Source organism: Apis dorsata, unplaced genomic scaffold, assembly GCF_000469605.1.
Source record: "Apis dorsata unplaced genomic scaffold, Apis dorsata 1.3 scaffold_97, whole genome shotgun sequence".
NCBI lineage: Eukaryota > Metazoa > Arthropoda > Insecta > Hymenoptera > Apidae > Apis > Apis dorsata.
Genome location: NW_006263395.1, coordinates 9,134 through 29,683, shown reverse-complemented (window position 1 = coordinate 29,683; position 20,550 = coordinate 9,134). Strand labels below are relative to the sequence as shown.

Below are 20,550 nucleotides of genomic sequence, written 5' to 3'. Positions count from 1 at the left end.
ACAGTTGTAAATGTATAATTTACAAAAAAAAAAAAAAAAGCCTAAAGAAACTTACATATTGGATTTTCTGGTTCCATAATGACTCTACGTGCAATAGCCATTGGTGTAGCCAAACTTCCGGCAAGAAGCCATATTCCAGCAATTATAATTTTGGCGGTCAATTTACTTGGTCTCGCACTTCATTAAAATCAAATGTCAATAGGATGAATTTCAATTCGATTGAAATATATGAATTTGGAGTAAATATACAGATAGATAATTTCTTGTTTAGAAAATTGATAACATACCTGAGAGGTCTTAAAATCGCTCGATGTCGATCGATCGCTATAGCTGTCAATGTGAAAACGGAGACATTGACAGAAAGCACTTGCACGAAGGGACAAAACGCGCACATGAAATGAGGTAGGATCCATTTTTGCAACAGGGCTGCTTGGAACTTGAAAAAAAAAAAAATTAAATATACGTTATTTTTGATGTAAATTTGTTTCGATTTGAATAATTTACATTGAATAATTTATATTTTACCTGAAAAGGAATTGCAAATAAACCAATAACGATATCTGCCAACGCTAGATTTGCAATAAAAAAATTAGTTACATTCTGCATGCGCCTGGATGTAGATATTATCCATATAACAAGAGAATTTCCTACTACTGCCAAAAAAGATATGGTTCCGTAAAGTATGCTGAGGAGCACGAGTACAGCTGTCGGAACTTCCCCATCTGAGGATAAATAAAAACATGTTGAAATTATATATTAAAATAAAAGGAAATTGAATATAATACAAGAGTAATATTCCGATATTTTGTATTTCGTACAATATATTTTTAAAAGGAACACATATTGATATTTAAAATTTATTTATACATGTATGCTTACTTGAAAACATAAATGAATATTTTATTTTTATTTAGTCATTTACGTAATATTTATTATAATCTTTCTTTTTATGGATTTTTATTTTATATGTTTGAAATATAACGTGTATGAAATATTTGAACAATAATTCATTTGGATATTTGGACGAATGACTAATATCGACAGAAATATTTTTTATTTACTACAAAGACAATGAAATTAAGATATTTGCTGTTTGTTTTCGTATTTTTTCGATTGGAAAAATTATTCATAGATTTATAAATATCAGAAATAGATGTGTTTATTGTCTTTATGTTATAAATAAAAAATATTATTTAAATTTATCATTTTCTCCAATATTTATTTATCAAGTGATAAATTATTTCTATTTTATATCTATTATATATATATATTTCTATTTATATATCTATTATATAAATAAAAATCTTAAAATATTTATATTTCTATTTAAATTTTATTTTCAATGGGTTTATTCGGAAATATTTTTTCAAGAATTTTATCTCATTTTTTTATTTTTCGATAAATATTTGAATGTATGTTTCAATCCAGATGAAAAGATGTGTCTTTATAAGTAACGTTTTTGTTTTTGACACGGATATGAATATTTTTGCGTATAACACTTAAAGGTGAAAAGACATCATGAATAAAAACATTAAGTTTCGGATTTCGACGTTTTGATCGTGTAAAACTGAAAACGAGGATACGAATAATTTATGGAAAAAAAAAAACTTTGACTTTAAATCTTTTCGAAGGCATAATAGTCTATCCCTATTTGTCATGTTAATTTTTTTCAAATATTAAAAAACAAATTTAAATTTGTTTTCTCCATTATCAAAAAATAGTAAATGAATATTATATAATATAGAAAGTAAAAAAATGAGAAAAACACGAAGCAGCACACGAAAAATAAATTTTGCATTGAATTTGCAAGGAAAAAGAAAACGATGTTAATGTATAATAAAACGTACCTACGTAATTTAGACATCGCATGAACTTCTGTCACGAAGACAGTGACCGAAAACTTCCTTCCGGTTTTGCAAGGATATTTAATACTGTCAACTAATAAGATCGTATTTTTAAGAAACTAAATAATAATATAGAAACTAAATAATAACAAATTGTTGATAATCGAAATATTTTCAATTACTTTAAACTTTAATTTTAACAATTTTATTTCCGCTTTATATTTTACTCATTGTTCTTCAATGAAAGGATAAAAGTTCAATAAAGGAAAATATTTCCCTTTTTATAATTTAGTTCTTTTCTAATGGCAATCTATCATTAGTAAGAATTAATATAAAAAATAATCAATTTCAATTTTTTTATTTTGTTATAAAGATAAGTTTAAAAAAAAACCTTATTTGCTATTGTCACTTAGAACCGTGTTACTGAAAGCGATTGAAACTTCAAACTTTCGTTAATGAAACGAAATACAAACAATCGTGCAATGTAGAATATATTTTGCTTGAACGCTCGTCTGAATTCTAATGAATTTTTTACATGTCGAATCGAGTTATCAAACGAATATATCGTTCGAATCATTTATGGAAAACTGATTTTTTTATCGACGAATTTTCCTTGATCTCCGAGTTTTTACATTTAATTTTCGATCATTTTAATGGGATGCTTGAAAAGAATTATCGTTCGTTTGGAATTGAAAAAGTTTTAATTAAAATCCGCTGATATTTGAATAAATATAAATGTAATTATTTTTAATTGGTCATTCTTGCAAATAATAACGTTTATAATAGATCATGAATTAAAATATCTGAGTGGTTACATTTTCGATGTTCACCTTTGATCTTTCACGATAAAATATATCAATGATACAATTCGTACCAAAAGTATCGTTGGTTGACTCGTTCTCATAGGGCGAGAACGTATTATTGAACGTGGATGGCCAAGTATTTTTGAACTCTTCATTTTCGTCGTACTGTAAGGTATTCATGATGGAGGATTCCATCTGTAACAAAAAAATGAATAGATAATTATATCGTTATCAATTTTATCATAAATTATACTCGCAAAAATATCCATTTAAAGAGTAACAATTTCTATAAAATTTATGTATTATAAATTTATAATATAATAAATAAATTTATATTTATTTATTTCCTATTATTTTATCTTTTCATTGACGTATGCAAGTGTGCACAAGAATGATACGTAGAGAAAGAGGATAACAGGTTTCATGACAATTCAATAAACTCGATAAATTGTATTCTCAAGTTGAGAAGGAGAAAATCGAGGACATGATTTATTCATTGAAATTTACATTGCTCGTCGCGAAATGAATGTTGTCGACGAAAGTTGTACAATTTATCGATTCACGAGAGTGCAGTTTCCTTGTAATAGTTATCAATTCCCTTTTTAATATCGGAAAATTAACTTTACTTACGGTACAATGTTTTACAAAGATGAAGAAAGATTTTTTATTTTGACTCGAGAAGAAACGATGTTATATTTTCGTTTCTGTCGTTTCGGCAGAGGGAGACTGTAATTGAACACCCTACTTCATTAATTTTTTCTCTATGAACAATCGAAAACTGGGTTATTTTGTTATAAAAAATTAAATCTCTCGAATAAACATTTCTCTGAAACGAACAATTTTCGTTTGATCAAATTTTGATAAATTTTGATTTCGAAAAAATTTTTTTATTGTTGAAATATATTGGACGAATTCATTGCATGCATTTTGTGGAATATTATATTCTAATTCGATATCAATGTGAATGTAATGATTATTTAAATTCATTATTGATCGTTTGATAATGATATTTATTATTATTTATATATACCATTATTATTAATGGATTATAATTATAGATGTAATAATTATTAAATTGAATTTCAAAATAAATAATTTAAAATAGAAGTGTGGAATAATATACATATATATAATAATATATATATAATAAATGTAATAATAATATAATAAAACATCATAAAAAAAAATTTTAATCGTTAACAATCTTTATAAATTAAACTTTTTCATATTAATCGATATTAATATTAATATTAATTTTTTAATAAGAATTTTTAAGTAATTTATATAATATGTACAAAAAACATTGAAGATTACTTCTTGATAAAAAGAGAAAAATTTAAATCGTTCTTTCACGTGAAATTTTTATCAAATTTTATGAAATTATTCAGAGTTCTTTTTCAAAGGTTTTTCTATAGTTATTAGCCGTGTTCATAAATTTGCCGGAGATTTCATTGGTTCTTGGAATTCTTGGAATTTGAAACAATATAGTGGATTCTAAAATTTTATTGCGTTTTCCTTTTGAAAATCATTTGAATTTTAATATCATGACGATATTTTTTTCTTGTTGAAAATGTTGAAATTTGTAATAATATTCCAATGTGTTTTTTTAAATATTAAAATGTGTTTTACAATATTTCAATCATATAAATGTGACAATATTATTATAAAACATATTCGATTGATATTCCATGTCCTATAAAATTTTTTTTAAAATAATTTATCTCGTATGTTATAACGATGTGGTTTTTATAGAATTTTAAAATTTATCCTTTTATGTTTGATTCGAAAACAGTTAATCAACAAAATCGAAATAATAATTTGGAATACATATATAAATCTTTTATCTGTTTTTTTAGGATTAATTAAATAAATGGTTTAGAGTATTTAATTCCTCTTTAAAACGAGATCACTGATATTTTAAGACACAATAATACCACTCTGTTATTTAATATAATCGCATAATTTTGTCAGGTTCACTTCACGAAAATAATCACTTTATTAAGTAATATCAATTCAGAAAATTGATTTTGTAAGGAATAAGTTTATTAATCTTGAAATAGAATATATTCTTCCAATATGTAGGTATCATACCAGTTTTTAATTATTTGCCGTTGAGATATTCGATAGTGCATTGTCATATGCATGACAAGAGGAAATTGATATTCTATAAATGTAATTTCAGGATGAAATGGATGTAATGGTTTTTAAACAAATTTGTTTCACTATTGTCGAATATTTATTTTTTTGAAACCATTGTAAATTTTTAAAAGATAAGAAAATCTTTTTTTTTCATTTTTCAAATGACATATTTATTTAAAAAAAAAAGATTAAAAACATTAAAATTTACAATGATTTTGAAAAAAATAATTCATAATACATTAATTCTATTCTATTTGTATTATTATTTCCAAAATATTGAAAACAATAGATTGTAATTAAAGATTGTAAATAAAATGTAAATATAATATATATTTCGATGAAATTTTGAAGGATCCAAATTTTAGTGGTAAATTTAACATCACCAAAAAAGAGAAAACATATTTGAATACGTTTCATTTAATTAATTTCTATCATATTATATTTTATGTATTGATCATTAAGTAAAACAGAAATGTCTGCATTTAATATAATCGATAATATTATAATATTGTGTTTTACAATACAATAAGTTAATAAACAGTGTAATAATATTCAATATTCGAATCAATTTCACGTTCTATTGAAATTGTTCTAATACGTACTTACATGTTTAAAATTCTCCTAAATACACAAAGTCAAACATTTCATATTGACTATTCATATTAAAAAGTGAGTCTCATCGAAAAAGTCGTTATGCATAATTCAACTTGTTCCTTTTTCACTTGACATTGTTTTACTTTTATATATTGAAAATGTGCTTTTAAATTGAATTGAATTTTTTAATTCTGCCTAGTATTTTTCGATGAAGTTTAATGCCTGAAGATTTAAAAATATTAAAATTAATATATATTATAACTATTAAATTATTCCTTACAAAATAACAATTTTCATTTTACGATGATTTGGAAAATCGAGAGAGGCAATTGATTGTCTAAGAACAATGATTTTCCTAGGTTTGAAAGTTGAAATTCGGACTTGAATCTAGCAAATAGTGGATCACTATGCCAGAACCAGTGAACGATTCAAATTTGTAAAATTTAAATTAAATATATAATAAATATATAAATATATAAATATATATAATAAATATATAAATTTTAGAATTTTTCTTAATTTGTAATTTGTAATTTAAAGGACGTGTTTTCTTTGTTTTACGATTAAAAATCAACTTCAAGATGAATCGATACATAAGACAGTATGTATGTAAGATCCATGTTGGAAACGATGCATTACATATGCATTACGTATGCATATGCCTGCAAACAAGATGTCTTGATGCGGTAGCATATGGAAACATTATACAAATGTTTGGTATTTCGTGATTTAGATAGATAAATTCGTTTTTGAAAGTGTAAGAATTCGTTTTTCCATTATTTTTACTTGATTTCCTTTAATTATATAAACACAACTTTTTCACAATATTTGTGAAAATATTTATCGCCTATAATTTTCTTCTTTGAAAGATTTGTAAAGATATTTTTGTAAAAGATATTTTTAATTATGAATTATTTTTAATAATGAAACGATTTTGTAGACAAATAAAATATTTCGAGGGTAAATATTATTTATAATTTAAAAATGAAACGATAAAAAGAGGAATGAATAAAAAAGAGGAAAACTTTTAAAAGTCTTATTTCATTCAACAATAAAGTATTCAATTTTTTAATTTTTCGTTCAATAACTTATGCAATGCAAAGGAAATGGCATTGTATTTTCCAACGAAGTATAAAAGGCTTGTTTTCTGTGTGATCAAAGGTGATGTGATTAGTTTTCTATTTTTCTCTAAATTTTTTTAAAAATCATTGGATTTTTCAATAAAATCTAAAAAACTTGTTTATTTTTTCTAACTATTAGGAATGCGATTTTTCCATATGCTAAATCTTTTTATTCTTCTTTTTAATGTCATTGCGTCCTATTTTTAAAATTTTTAGAAAATTCCAAAAAAAAATGAATTTTTTTCTTTTATTTTTATTCGTTTATTTTTTTCTAAAATTCATTTAGATTTAGTTTCTTCGATTTCAACCATGAAATGTTTCATTTTCTATTTTTTTACTTTTGTTGTTCTTCTTTAAAAAATAGCGAAGGAAAAAAATGTTAAATTTGTTGATTAAATATTAAATTTTTCATCGATACGTGAAAATTTTTGAATATTTAAGAATACCGCTGAATAAAAGCAACGAACAGTCGAGCAGTACAATGCATCGACTGTGGTAAGAATTTACCATCCTCTTGGATCTTGTATGTGGTTCCTAGATACACACATAAAATAAACTCTAATGTTGAATCTTTTCTCTTTGCTTCGTCAAATATGCAATTCGAATTTTTCAAGTTAAAAGGAAATGAAAAATAAAGAAAAATAGAATAAATTTGCTAAAATATGGTTTCGAAATTTCTTTCTTGCTAATTAATTAACTTTGTCATTTTTAAAGTAATTTTTTTTTTATGCCAAGAGAAACCAATTGGAAGACTCATTTAAAGAAAAGAAAAGAAAAAAAATAAAATAAAATTGAATGCCGAATATGAACGTCATATAATATGGAATACATATATATATATAATGATCACATTGGTCCATGGCAAGATGTTGCGCGCTGTATTACCAAGAATTCCGAGACACGTTCTGACAATACCTTGTTACCTTGTCGTGTCTCCTAACTATAATATGCACTTTGTGTTTCATAATACAATTATGCCATTTAGTCAACGCAATATGAACCTGCAAAGGCCACTTTGATATACAATATTCTGTCCAAATAAAATGTATACTGTTCTGTAACAATAATTTCTATATGATAAATAACTCTTTCTATTCGACGGTATACAGTTTGTCACAAAAGAGGTGCGTTATTATATTAGAATACAGAGAAATTGAAAGTTGATTAAATCTCATGAATATTAACTTACATATAATTTATAATTAAATTATATTATATTAAATTACATATATTACGTATATTAAATTATATCGTATATCGGTTATTATATTATTCCTAATACAACGAAATGCTAATCAACTTAAAAATTCTTCAATTAACTGGAAGATAATTTTAGGATCAATTATTTAATATATAATTTCTTCAATGAGAACATGTATATGTTTATGATACAATGAAATATTTGTTTATAGCAGTATTTTTTTTTATCTTAATACTTATGTCAATCATTTTTTTTTATAATAAAATTCTTTTTGGAATATCAAATCAAATAATAATGATGCAATTGGATTTTAAGATTTTTTATAAGGAAGATAAAAAATTTTTAATTTTAATGCTAAATAAAAAAAATTTCCTTCTATCTTTTAGTTATTTTGTATCATTTGCAAGTTTGAAAAAGTTTCATTTTATTCTAAAGTAAATAAGATGCAATTTCATTCCACTGAATCAATATACACATACATATATTAATAAGCAGTCCAGTTGAAAATCACGTTTCTTTGATAAAATATTGATAATCGATTATTTTCATCCCAAAAAAAATTTTTATTTGGATTAAGTTTTCATGCTTCGTTTCACGATTTTATAATTAGGAAGAAACGGATCATAAAATTGATTTTTAGATAAAAGCATATCTTTAGACAAAAATTTTTATTTTAATCGAAATAGATGTTTCAAAAATAATACGATAAATTTAAGGATACGATCGATTTAAAATTTTATCTTCTCGAGTTTAATATAATAATGTAATTTAAAATAATTTTTATGCAATTAATTTACAATTTATAAAAAATATTCTTGAAATTTTATCTTTTCCATTTTCTTTGTTGCTCGACATCAAATAGATAATTATTTCATATAAATATTAATATATGAAACGAATAAATTATAATTTTTAGCGAGATATTTATTATTATTTATAAATTATTATCTGCGAATAAAATTAAGTCCAAACTTCGTTGGATTGAAACTTTATACAAAATGTTTTGAAATATGATTATACAATCATAATATATCAAAATATGAGTAAGTACTACTGGTTACAATATTATTTGATTAATATTGAGAATAACTGTCTATAAATATCTGTAGTATTTCAAATTTCAACTTACATAACTTACATACTTACATTATGATACTGATATTGTTTGCGTATTTCAACATTTTCTAATGAACAGATATTAAATCGTAGATAACATTTTTTCAAATCATCTACACATGAACGTATGAAACATATTTTTGTTCAAGTTTTATTTCTTTATCTATTTTTTAATATAAAAATATGCGCTTACTTAAACGTTGAAATTTACTTAAAAATGAAAACGAATAATTTTCATTGTGTTCGAAATTATATATTATATAATATTTGCATATTATAAAATTGGAACAATATCTAAATAAAAATGGAATCATATTAAAATTCTTATATAAATATTATTCTTCTATAATATAATCTTTAAAAATTTTTTTTCTTTTTTTTTTAACTTCGTTTTTTGGTAGAAATTTGTATAGAGAGACAAATCATCTCGTTTATGCATTTTTTATTTCATAATTTATTATTCTAAACATGTTTTCTCAGAATATTTTTGCATTAAATTATAGAAATATACAATATAGAATTATATTGTTATTATTTTGTATCATTAACAATTCAACGAATCCTGTATAAATTTTCGAATTTTTCGAAGATAAAAACCCTATTTCCTCGTTATCCTTTATTGTATTATACATATTGTATCGAGTATTCTGATTTTTTATTACGAACTTCAAAAGTTATCAAATAATAAAAAAAAATAATTCCAAATAGTTTTAAATTAATTGGAATTCGCGGAAGAATTTTAATAAAAATATCCCTTATTATTTTTAGAATAATTTTTATAAATTATTTCAAATAAAATTGATTTATATTTTATACTAACTCGAATTAATTTTTTACAGGTACAATGGATTTTGATATTGGAGCGAACGAAGAGGAGATGTTATTTCGAAATCCAGTGATTTGCGCATAACGATGTATATTTTTTCACAAAATATATATTAATATACTTTCACTGCCTTGGATCGCATTGTGTTCGTGATTTATTATAAACGTTCATTCGGATGGCAACATGTGAAGGTCGTTCGATACGGATAGTTTGACACGAAGCGAGATCATCCAAATTTTCGGTTTTGCACGTTCTGAGAATGGTTAACATCGGTGGAAGATTGCGCTCTAATCCAGGTAAATAAAAATGTATTATTGTACAATTCAATCCTTGTATAAATACTCCTTTACATAATTCTAATGTGTTATCAATGCGAAAATTATTTTATATGTCTAAGAACTGCTTAAGAAATTTAGTATACGCGAAAGAATCTGTTTTCAGAATGGAAAGGAAAATTTTATTATTTGGGAAAGAAATTTTGTTGTGATATTTAAATATAGAAAAATTTTATTAAAAATTAGAAAATAAAATCACAAATATTTTTTGGTAGGGAAAACTTTCCACTTTTTGGAATAAAAGAGTATTTTATTTTTCATTGTATATAAAATTCAATTTATATATAAACGCGATGTTAGCATTATTGCTCGCTGATAATGTCAATCTTAACCCGTTCCTTCGAACGATATCTAACCACGCTTGCAGTTTTAAAGGCACGTTTTCATTTACCAAGTGCATCGCGTGTGTTCATAATTTGTGTCGAATAATGTACACATAATGAACGAGAAGTAAATCGTACATTCACGTTTTTCACGTATCTGGTATTATTTAAAAAAATTCTTGATGAAATGAAATTAAAGAGACTCGTATATTGAAGTTTGGAAATGAAAGAAATATCGTATGCAGATGAAACGAAAAAAATTAAAAAATTCAAAGATTCACGATTCACGAAGAAAATAATAAAAATTCAATGGAAATGCTTTTTCGAAGTGAGAGTAAATCTTTAAGAAATCTTTGTTGAAGTTATTACGCTGCTTTTAGAATCCGAAAAGGATCTTTTATCGAATTCTATTAATGGCAATCCATATGAGTTTTGGAACGAAAAATAAGAGAAATGAAATTTTAAAAGATTAGATTGTATCGAGTATTCTTTGAGATTCTTTTCTTTTCTCTTTATACGCAGTAATCCACTTCGAATTGTATCAAAGATATATACTATAAACAAATTGTTTTTATTTGACAATTTAAAAAAAAAATTATAACAATCAGATAAATTGAATGCTTGTTATATCTACTTTTTCACGCACATGCTGTGTAAAATTTAATCCCTTTTGATTGAATAAAAAAGCGAAATTCATCTCGATATAAGATTAACAGAGCAAAAAGAGTTTAATCTCGTTTAAATCGTTTCTGTTTCGCAAAAACAAAATTTGGGAAGCGATGAAGTCAACGTAATAGTGGAGATTTGCCACATTCTAGGATTTATTCTTTTCTGAAATATAATAAGGGAATAATTCTCCATTTTTCGCGCATTCTTTGCGATTCTATCTATAGAAATTTTCGAAAATACTTTCCTTTCTTGACTGTTATCGAATTATTATTTCTGGGACATCACAAAATTGTCATCGTTCCTTCATAAATTAAGTCAGTGTTCCTCCAAATGATAATTCATTCGAAACGATAACACATTTTCATATTTCGCTTATTTCATCACATAACAGCGGTTTAATCTATCGCGAGTCTTGCATTTTTAATATCCGTTTATTATGAATTTTATAAAGAAGAGAAAGAAAAAGAGAGAGAGACATGGCGGGTTGTTTTTGAAGGTAATTAAAATTGAGTGCACGGTTCTCTTCTTATTGGTGATTTTAAAAAAAATTTTTCATCAACTAATGTCAAAAATGTGGCGTGTCCCGTTCAATATTTACCAACTACGAAATTCCAATTTTCTATGTGAAATTGATCTCACGTTGCTGAAAAATTCAATACTCTGATGAATTGGACAATTTTGGAGAAAAAAAAAAAAAAAGAAAAGAAAGAAAGAAAGAAAGGAAAAATGGAAACGACGAATTTGTTCGTTAACAATGGAATATTGGTTTCGAGAAAAATTGTAAAACGTCACAAGATATGAAACTATAATTGTAGCATAACTCTACGATCACGATTCGAAACTTATAACAAGCGTATGGACTTCCGTGTATGTAATCTGATGATGCATCCGTGTAAACTGACACCATTTTAAACATCTTTTATAAATATAAATCTCTATTGTATTGCTTTGTTATCCATTGTTATATCTGTTATCTTGCGTTACAGGTTAAAATTATTTAATAAATCGTTGGAAATAAATGAGCACAGCGTATCGTTTAAATAATTTGAAATTATCCGAAAGCCTTGCATTTATATAAAAATATGGTTTTTTGCTAACAGTTTCTCTTTATCTCGAAAAATAACAACAATATTCAAGGTGATCAAAATTATTGCCCGAATATATATATATATATTTTTATCCATTTTAGATTTTATCCGCGTCATCAAAGTTTCGTGTAAAAGCATAGCGTTCGAAATTTCGAGCAAATTTCGCAGTGATCATTTCGTTTGCGGATGTAAATCGGATACCGTGTTCGTGTTTCAATTGTGTATTTCTAAATAAAAGTTATATAAAATCTAGGTGAAACGATATTTTTCTATTTTTTAATATAAATACATGATTCTGTATAGTATGGTAAAATCTTTTTTTTTAAATATCATATGTTCTTATAAATTCTTATTGTTAAATTCTATTATAAAGAAAGTGGCACGGTGACACGATTTTAATATCGATATTAATTGATCGCATACAAAATATTTCTCGCGCAAAATTTTAATCGTAAATATTTAATATTTATTATTTAATAATATATTTAATTATTAATAATTTTTTTCGAAAATTTGATCAAGTTCCAATTTTCAATTTTCTGAAAAAATTTCTGAGAAAATCTGAAAAAATTTCTCAATACTTGAATTAACGAATTAAATTTTTTTTTTCACGCAAAAACTTTAAAGAATTAAATCGTATAAGATTCTTCTCTCTCGTAGTTGTTTGTGTTTTCTTTCACAAGCTCAGCAAACGTAATGTGGATACCGTATGATATCGTATTATTACATCCCTGAAACTATTCACTTTCTTTGGATTTGTATTTCCACATTTAATAAACGTCGCATATAACAAGTTTCTTAGAGTATGAAGTTGTTTAGGTGTCCAAAAAAAATATGTCTTCGATTGTTAATTAAATTCCAAGCATTAAGTTGTTTAATTAAGATACTCATCCAAGTTGGATGGCAGTGAAGTTTTAAATTACATTCTCGACAAGTTATAAAGATCTTAGAAAATTTCAGTTAACGAGAAATCTCATTCTATTTGAAATATCTTAAAATAGAAGAGCTATCGATCTGTTTTCAACTTTTAATTATAACTATAAATAACTACCGTTCTAAATAATTTAAAAAATTGCAAAATATCGTAAGATTTTGAAAAGATCTTTCAGATTAAATGTTATTGATAATGAAATAAGCTAAAAATAAGATTAATTAATCATAATTTTATAATATTATTTTTTTTTTAAATCAAAAATATCTTCTTCTTTGCCAAACTTTATCAACTCATAAAGAAATATAATACATACTTTTTTTTTTTTTCCTTAAAAATCGTTTCAATTCCAATGATACAACGAAGGAAAATTAATAAAAAAAATATTTCGCACGCAATATATCTCGATCACGCTGTACAAAAATTCTTCTCTAAAAATCCACGGATTATCTCGATTATCTCGAATTACTATTACTCCCATGAAATTTCAATTCCCCGACCAGATAGTAATAACACGTGAAATATAAAACTCACCGAACCGTGAAATATCCGTTTAAGAATCGTCGACTCGAGTATAATATTCTTTCACAAGCCGATATTTCCACGTCGATGATTCCAACCTGCTGTATCATTCGAACGATATCAATTCGACATTGTTCCCGCGTATTCTCCGCGAGGATGACTTCGATCCGGTTTCAGAACAATTCCTCTTTCACCACCGATGTTCCCACGGGACACACCACTTTCACAGTTAATCCACTCGCACCCTTACCGCACAACACCCGGTTGATCGAACAATAATAGCTCGTTTCACGGGAACGATTCTCGCTCGACGCGAGAAGACCGGATGCATGGCATTTGCTCTCTCGAACTTAATCAAGAGAAACAAATTGTACGAAACACGATTTACGAACGGATAGAAGAGAAGATGCGCGCAACGATACACACACACACACACACGCACGCACACGCACACTCACCCACTCACATACACACATACACGCACAATTATCACTTTTCAAGTCAATATTGCGAAGGTGGAAACATTTCGAGGATTCCTTTGTGGACAATTATTGCGATCGCCTCCCCTTGGTTTCGAGGCAAAGCTTCAATTGCATCGAGCTCAGCTGTTTCAGCATAGTTCCATCGTGCAACATGATAACAAACGATATCCGTGTCCGAACTTTGCGTTGTTCCAACTTGTTGGATATTTGCTCGATCGGATCGTTATCACTCGAATCATCGGATAGTTGGCCGCCAACAAGTTGGTGGAGAGCGTGTGCCCGTCATTGATACGGAACGCGTACCATAATTTGGGTCCATGGGCGTGCGGATTGGTAATAGGTCGCTTCAAAGATCGCCTGCGTTCGACGTTTCGACGTTGACAATGGAATCGTTGAGACAAAGGCCATCGACGGATTCCTCGATACACCCTTGTCCTTGTGCACCGTTAAGCACACGTATTTTTTTTTATTTCCCTGTCCCTTCTACTCGTGCACGTTTCATCACACGGATGTACGGTCAGTATTTGGAAAAAACGAAAATTTAAAGGAGCGATCAATTTCCAATTATCTTTCTCGTTAATTTAATCGGATTTTTTTTTTTTTTTTAGCTTGCCAGCTGCTTCTTCCATTCAAATTTTCATTCGTTACATTTTTTTTTTAATTTTGCCTTCAAACACAAAAAGTTTAACGAAAAGTTAATTAACGATCTCCGTTCAATTCGTTTTAATTTTTAATTTTATTCCTCCTGTTTAAAAAAAAAAAAGAAAGAAACGCTGTAACGTTAAGCTCAATTCATTAACGAAGATTTGTTCGATTTAACGCGATTAAATTGGAAAAAGAATTTCGACTCTGTCGGGATCGGGATCGTTTCGAATCGTGTGCGCGCTTTCCGAGAACTCGCGACGAAGTGCGGCCGGTTTTCACGATGAATATTGTGAACCAGGGGGTGGGAGTGTCTACGGTGGGGCGGCAGACTTTGGCAGGCTTTTCCTCGTGGAAGGAGATCATCGTGGAACCTGCGCCGTTCTTCGTTACCCTTTATACCTTTTATCGAACGATCGTTCGATCCATCGTATCGGATACAGATTTCTCGTTCCAATATTTGAATAAATTTTCTGATAATAAGTGGAATCGGTCGTTGATAGTGTCAACTAAGCTAAGTGAAAACAAAGATTGGATAATGCGCGCGTCGATAATAATTATATTTTTAGATTTCTTCTCTCCATTTCGTTCCTTTTCTTTAATCTAGAATTTTAAATCACGATTCACGATAAATTTTCCACGTATGGCCGAATTCCACTTTTCGTGAAACGAGCGTTGGAATGGTTATGGTTAGAAGAATGCACAGAAATATACAGGGGAATATATATGTAGAACGAAATATATTTTCGATTTATCAGGGAGCGAGAAGACAAAAACGAAAAAGGAAAAAGTATTTGTTGGATGATGGGGTAAATAAAGAAGGATGTTTTATCGATGAATATCACGTGTATTCACGTATAAAACATAATTTTTAAAAATAATTTATCGGATTCGATTATGATCGCAAACATGATATCCAAGCATAATCCTATGCATGTATCCTATATACCACAAAATTAAATTATTCAATGAATTTTGATAATGAAGTTGTTAACGTAGTTTATAAGTGATTTATGATGCGAGAGTGTGAAATAGAATTTCGACGTTATTCAAGATACAATGGAATATTTCAATATTAAATCGGCAGGAAAAATTTTTAAAATTTTTAAAATTGAAACATTTTGCAAGGTTCATTAGTTTTATGAATTGGCTCGACAGGTTGTATACTTACTTTCTTCACAATGGCGTCATAACGACTATAGCTATAAATTACTCGTATACATCAGATTGTAAAGCCATTTCATTAGATTTGTACATCGTGCGTTGAATTATACACGATGAATTCGCGCTTTGAGTTATGTATATATGGATAATTTACATTTCTAAAGCAGCTAAGATCGACTTACCGTGTTTAATGTAAATTAGATTGTATAATTAATCATAGTTCGTATTGATGGAACAATTTTCTTTAACTTGTGAATTAAACGAGTTTCATTGTAAATTAACGCATTGTGCGTGTAAAGTAAAATTGAGAGAGAGAGAAAGAGAGAGAAAAGAAAAGAAAGGTGTGAAAAAACTGTGAGCAAAATGAATGAAATCGCATGTTGGGATTTAAATTTTAACGACGCGAATTCTATTTTTCTTTACCGTGTGTTTTAATTAACAAAATATCACACAATGAAAACTTTGCGTAGGATATAGAAAAGAAAAGGAAAAATTTCAGTCGCTTCAGATGCGATGTTATTTCATACGAACGATTACTCATTTTTAATATTTTTAATCTTTTTTAAGCCAAGATTTATTAATCTGCGAATATTTCTCGTAAAATTAGTTATTTCGTTAACGAGATCGTTCTGAAACCATCATTTATCATTCCATTGCCCTCGGATATTATTAGTGATTAGGCAAAGATTTTAAATATTTTTTGCGATATTTTGATTGTAAAAATATAAGGGCATTTTTCTTTTCCTTATATCTATAGAACGTGGATGAATTAAGAGATATATTTTTAAAATTATATTATGGAATAATATTTATAATATTTGTGTATTTAAATCAAACTTGATAAATTGACAAATTGAATATCATATTTGGATTGAATATCAAGTGTACAAATGTCAGATATAATTCAATTCGTTTCCATGTATAGCGATTTAATATCGTTTGTTTTTTTCTTTTTTTTTTTTTTTTGCTCGGTTGAAAATGTTTCCATTAATTTCCCATTATGGGCGGGGGGCGGGCCAAAAAAGTTTTTTTTTTTTTTAGCTTCCCAGCTTCTTTTTCCTTTGAAATTTTTTTTTTTTATATTTTTTTTTTTTTTTTTTTTTTTTTTTGCTCGGTTGAAAATGTTTCCATTAATTTCCCATCATGGACGGGAGACGGTCAAAGAAGCTTATATATTTTTGAATTTTATTCAGAGTCTATCGTATTATCGATAATATCCATTATTTCATATATGCTATTTTTTAATTTGTTGAAAAAAAGAATATTCCGAATGAACGGTAATTAAATTAATTGTGGGATAATTATTATATAATTATTATACGATTATATTTATATATCTATAATTGATACGATTAATATTGTTTATACAAAAATTTTATGTTCATCGAAAGATTACTCGATGAATTAGCTTATTAACTAAAAATAAAAAAATTTTTTCCCATATAATAAATCATTTTTTGACAAGATAAAAATTGTCTGCTTCAATACGGTTGAGAATTAAGTTATATCAAAGTATCCGTGTCTAATAATAGATTATTTTTCTGTTTTACGATCGCGTGCTGTCCTTCGTTATAAGGCTATTTTATCAAGATATTATCTATGAAATAAAAAGATTATTTCTCGAAATTGCATTGGACTACTTTTGACGATCTATGATTTCACGATATTAGAGCACTCTTTTGATCCTTTATCGGTTCTTTGTTACTACGATACTCTCGGAGAAATTCCTTGCTCTGGAAATTCATCATATCTTTCATTGTATTTCCTTTTTCCGTTCCACTTTCTACGTTCGTTTAAACATCACGTGTCAGAAAAAATATATACACCTTCTCCTTAATGAAAAAATTTCTTTGATTTCTATGATTTCATCTCTGTCAAATATTAAGAATCTTATTTATACTCGTTCAAAGTGACGAAAATATTAGCGATACTAAATATCTCTTTCGAGATACTTCTTTTGTTACGAAGTTATCATACATATCCAATCTTTTCCAGATTCCGTATTCTTCGCACTTTTTGAAAGTTTTTATTATGCAGTGACCATTCTAACAAATGTTCATCCTCTTATATTCAGCTCAGGATATTCGTTGAATTCTTCTACAAAATATTTTTACCAACTCTTTATCATTTTGTTCGCTATTATTGTCGAATCGATTCTCACATTTCTTTTATTCCCTTTATCCTCGTTTTTATGTAAGAGTAATTATTTTCGAATTTTTTTTTTAATAAAATTAAATTTCAATTTTTCCAATTATTTTTTTTTGCATCAAAATTTTTGCATATAAATGTGTAAATTCATCATATCGAGAGTAAAAACACGTTAAATCGGATGAAATAAATAGAAAGAGAGGAAAATTCAAATATATTATATCACACATTTGCGACGGAAAACCGATAAACGAGAACAGTGCATTAACTAGTATTAAACAATAAGATTAATTTATTTCGAACGAATTAGATTTTAATTATTCGTGTACTGAGAAACAGATATATCAATTTACTCGCTTCCTGCTACTCTCTTTTTATATTTTATCCGAACAAATAATATCCCATCGTAAAAAAAAAAAAAAAACATTTACTATTAATAATTATGAAAGGATAAATCGAATGTGAAAAATATTTCTTGAGAATATTTGAACGAATATTGAAAACGATTTTCAACAAGAAACTAAATATTCACGTAAATAAATCTAGTTTCGTGTAAAGTAATCTAGTTTCAAATGTGTTACATTATTTAGCTCTTTTGGCACTTTCATGTTACATAACTGAAACAGAAACACATTGTGTGAATGATAGCATTGTGACTGTATAATGTATCGCTCGATGAGTTTTATATATATATAACTTCACTTTCTTTTGTGAACTCTATAACAATATATTCTTTGTTTAAAAAGCTATTATAGATTTGTTATCGGTATGAATCGAATAAACTTTATCGTAAAAAATATCCAAAAATTTCATTTGGATCGTTCGATCACGTTCCATTTTAGACGGAATTGTAAAAGGAAAAATCGATATAAGTGGAAAAGATGGATAAAATTATATATCTGTCAATGTGGTTTTTTTCATTTTATCAATCGTTCTATAATTTTTTTATTTAAAAAATGATCGATAAAGAAAAATTGAAGGGCATATCTTTTTAAATGAAACAGTTTCTCCTTCATCTTTCTGATTGAAAATTATTATTAATCGAGTTTTAAATTATTGTCATAGTTTTATGATCGATTATCAATAATAAAAGAAACAAATCAGAAAGATTAGAAGTTTTATGCGCGCTACAAATCATGGTAACGGTGTGTGTGTATTCCTGTAACTTTTACATAAACGATATTTGTTCAACTCGTAGGGTCATTTTTACTACCCTGCAGCTGTTTCGAATATTAGATTGTACGTTCACAATTTACAGAATAGAAATGAATTTAAGTTCGTAATTGAATAATTTTTGAATAGAGAATTTTGAGAAATTTAATTAATGTTTTTAAATATTACCTTTTTTTATTTTCAATTCAATTGATTACTTTATAAACAACGGTTATTTTCAAATTTTATTTTTACAGCGTAATTGATCATTTTAAAATGTAAAAAAAGCGCAATCAATCATTTAAGAATATAAAACTTCTTTCGAGAAAGTAAATTTGTTTTCGTAAGAAGAAACCAATAATTCAATATAATTAATGTGAGTTATTTAACTTCGTCATCTGAGATATTTCAAACGCAATTGAGATTTTCTTTAAGAAGTTATGGTAAAGAATATTTCCACGACAAAAGGATATTTATAAAATGAAATATCCAATAAAATACAAATAGCGCTTTTGTTCTAAATATCATTTAATCGATTCCTTTATTCCGCTATTTGCTTAATCCGATTTCTTCGTAAAAATATTCTCCATTCTTCCTTATTATAGATACATTTTTTCTTATCGATATTTGTGAAGAGCTTTTAAATATTTGTTAACAAGTGTGGCACAATTTACAATATTTAATCTCATCTCTCGCAACTTTTTATTGCAAAGTTAAGTAAAGTATACCGATCTTTCAACATTCGTTTCCGACCGATCTCGAACAAAATATATTTTTTCCCCCCCTCCCCTCAGAAAACCATACTCACGATTCTTTTCACGAATCACCCTGTATCATCCACTTACTCAAGTCAAACTCCACTCCCTCCAACCAACTCTTCCAAAACGACTCGTTTCGACATCGATCAGCCTCGACCCGATATTAAGCTTCGAGAGAGGTATCATTAACCAGTCGGCAACCGTTTTGTTTCCTTCCTTCTTACGGGCCACAAGTTCTATCGATCTTGAACTACTTGAAAACGGAACGTCCTCCTCGAGGGATGACGTAGCCGAAACCGAAGGATTGCACAAGTGGTTGCATGTGCACACACACGTGCCCTGAAAGAATCGGAAAAACGGTTTCCCATGGAGTCGAGCTGTTCGAAGGCGTGTCGTGCGGAATACCGTCCATTTCTCTTCAACGACCTTATCAACGTCTTCCTCTAAAGAATCGAGTTTAAATAAACCGAGAGTGGCTCGGCCAGGAAGACGACGACGACGACGAGGAGGGGCACTCGAAACAGACGTATATAGAGGTTTTCTAGCCGTGTCGCTCAGTCATAACACCTTCAGCCCTCGTCCAACGTGTTTTTTCGTATCGATTTGAATTTGAATCGTTCGATAAGGGCAAGATGGGGATCGTTCCCTCCTTCGTAAGTATTTCGCATCCGAAACGATTCTTTTCTTTCCAG

At 27.4% G+C, this 20,550-nt stretch overlaps 2 protein-coding genes across 5 annotated transcripts in view; one reads left to right on the top strand and one right to left on the bottom strand.

Moving 5' to 3' along the window:
- LOC102679050 (RYamide receptor-like) overlaps positions 1-14,566 on the bottom strand; it is a 16,162-nt gene extending 1,596 nt beyond the window's left edge. The window contains exons 1-5 of one of the 2 annotated variants that reach the window (XM_006611941.2): positions 13,525-14,566; positions 2,719-2,842; positions 526-722; positions 288-436; positions 56-177 (exon numbers count right to left, since the gene is read on the bottom strand). In XM_006611941.2, the coding sequence (XP_006612004.1) occupies positions 56-177; positions 288-436; positions 526-722; positions 2,719-2,842 (592 nt within the window). In that variant the 5' untranslated portion in view covers positions 13,525-14,566. Of the gene's footprint in view, positions 1-55; positions 178-287; positions 437-525; positions 723-1,847; positions 1,939-2,718; positions 2,843-13,524 lie in introns of those variants that run through there. The other variant, XM_006611942.2, reaches the window with a different exon arrangement.
- A 5,718-nt stretch (positions 14,567-20,284) lies between these two features.
- LOC102679318 (keratin-associated protein 19-2-like) overlaps positions 20,285-20,550 on the top strand; it is a 5,539-nt gene continuing 5,273 nt past the window's right edge. For all 3 annotated transcript variants that reach the window (XM_006611944.2, XM_031508681.1, XM_006611943.2), the window contains exon 1: positions 20,285-20,511. In XM_006611944.2, the coding sequence (XP_006612007.1) occupies positions 20,491-20,511 (21 nt within the window). In that variant the 5' untranslated portion in view covers positions 20,285-20,490. The remainder of the gene's footprint in view (positions 20,512-20,550) is intronic.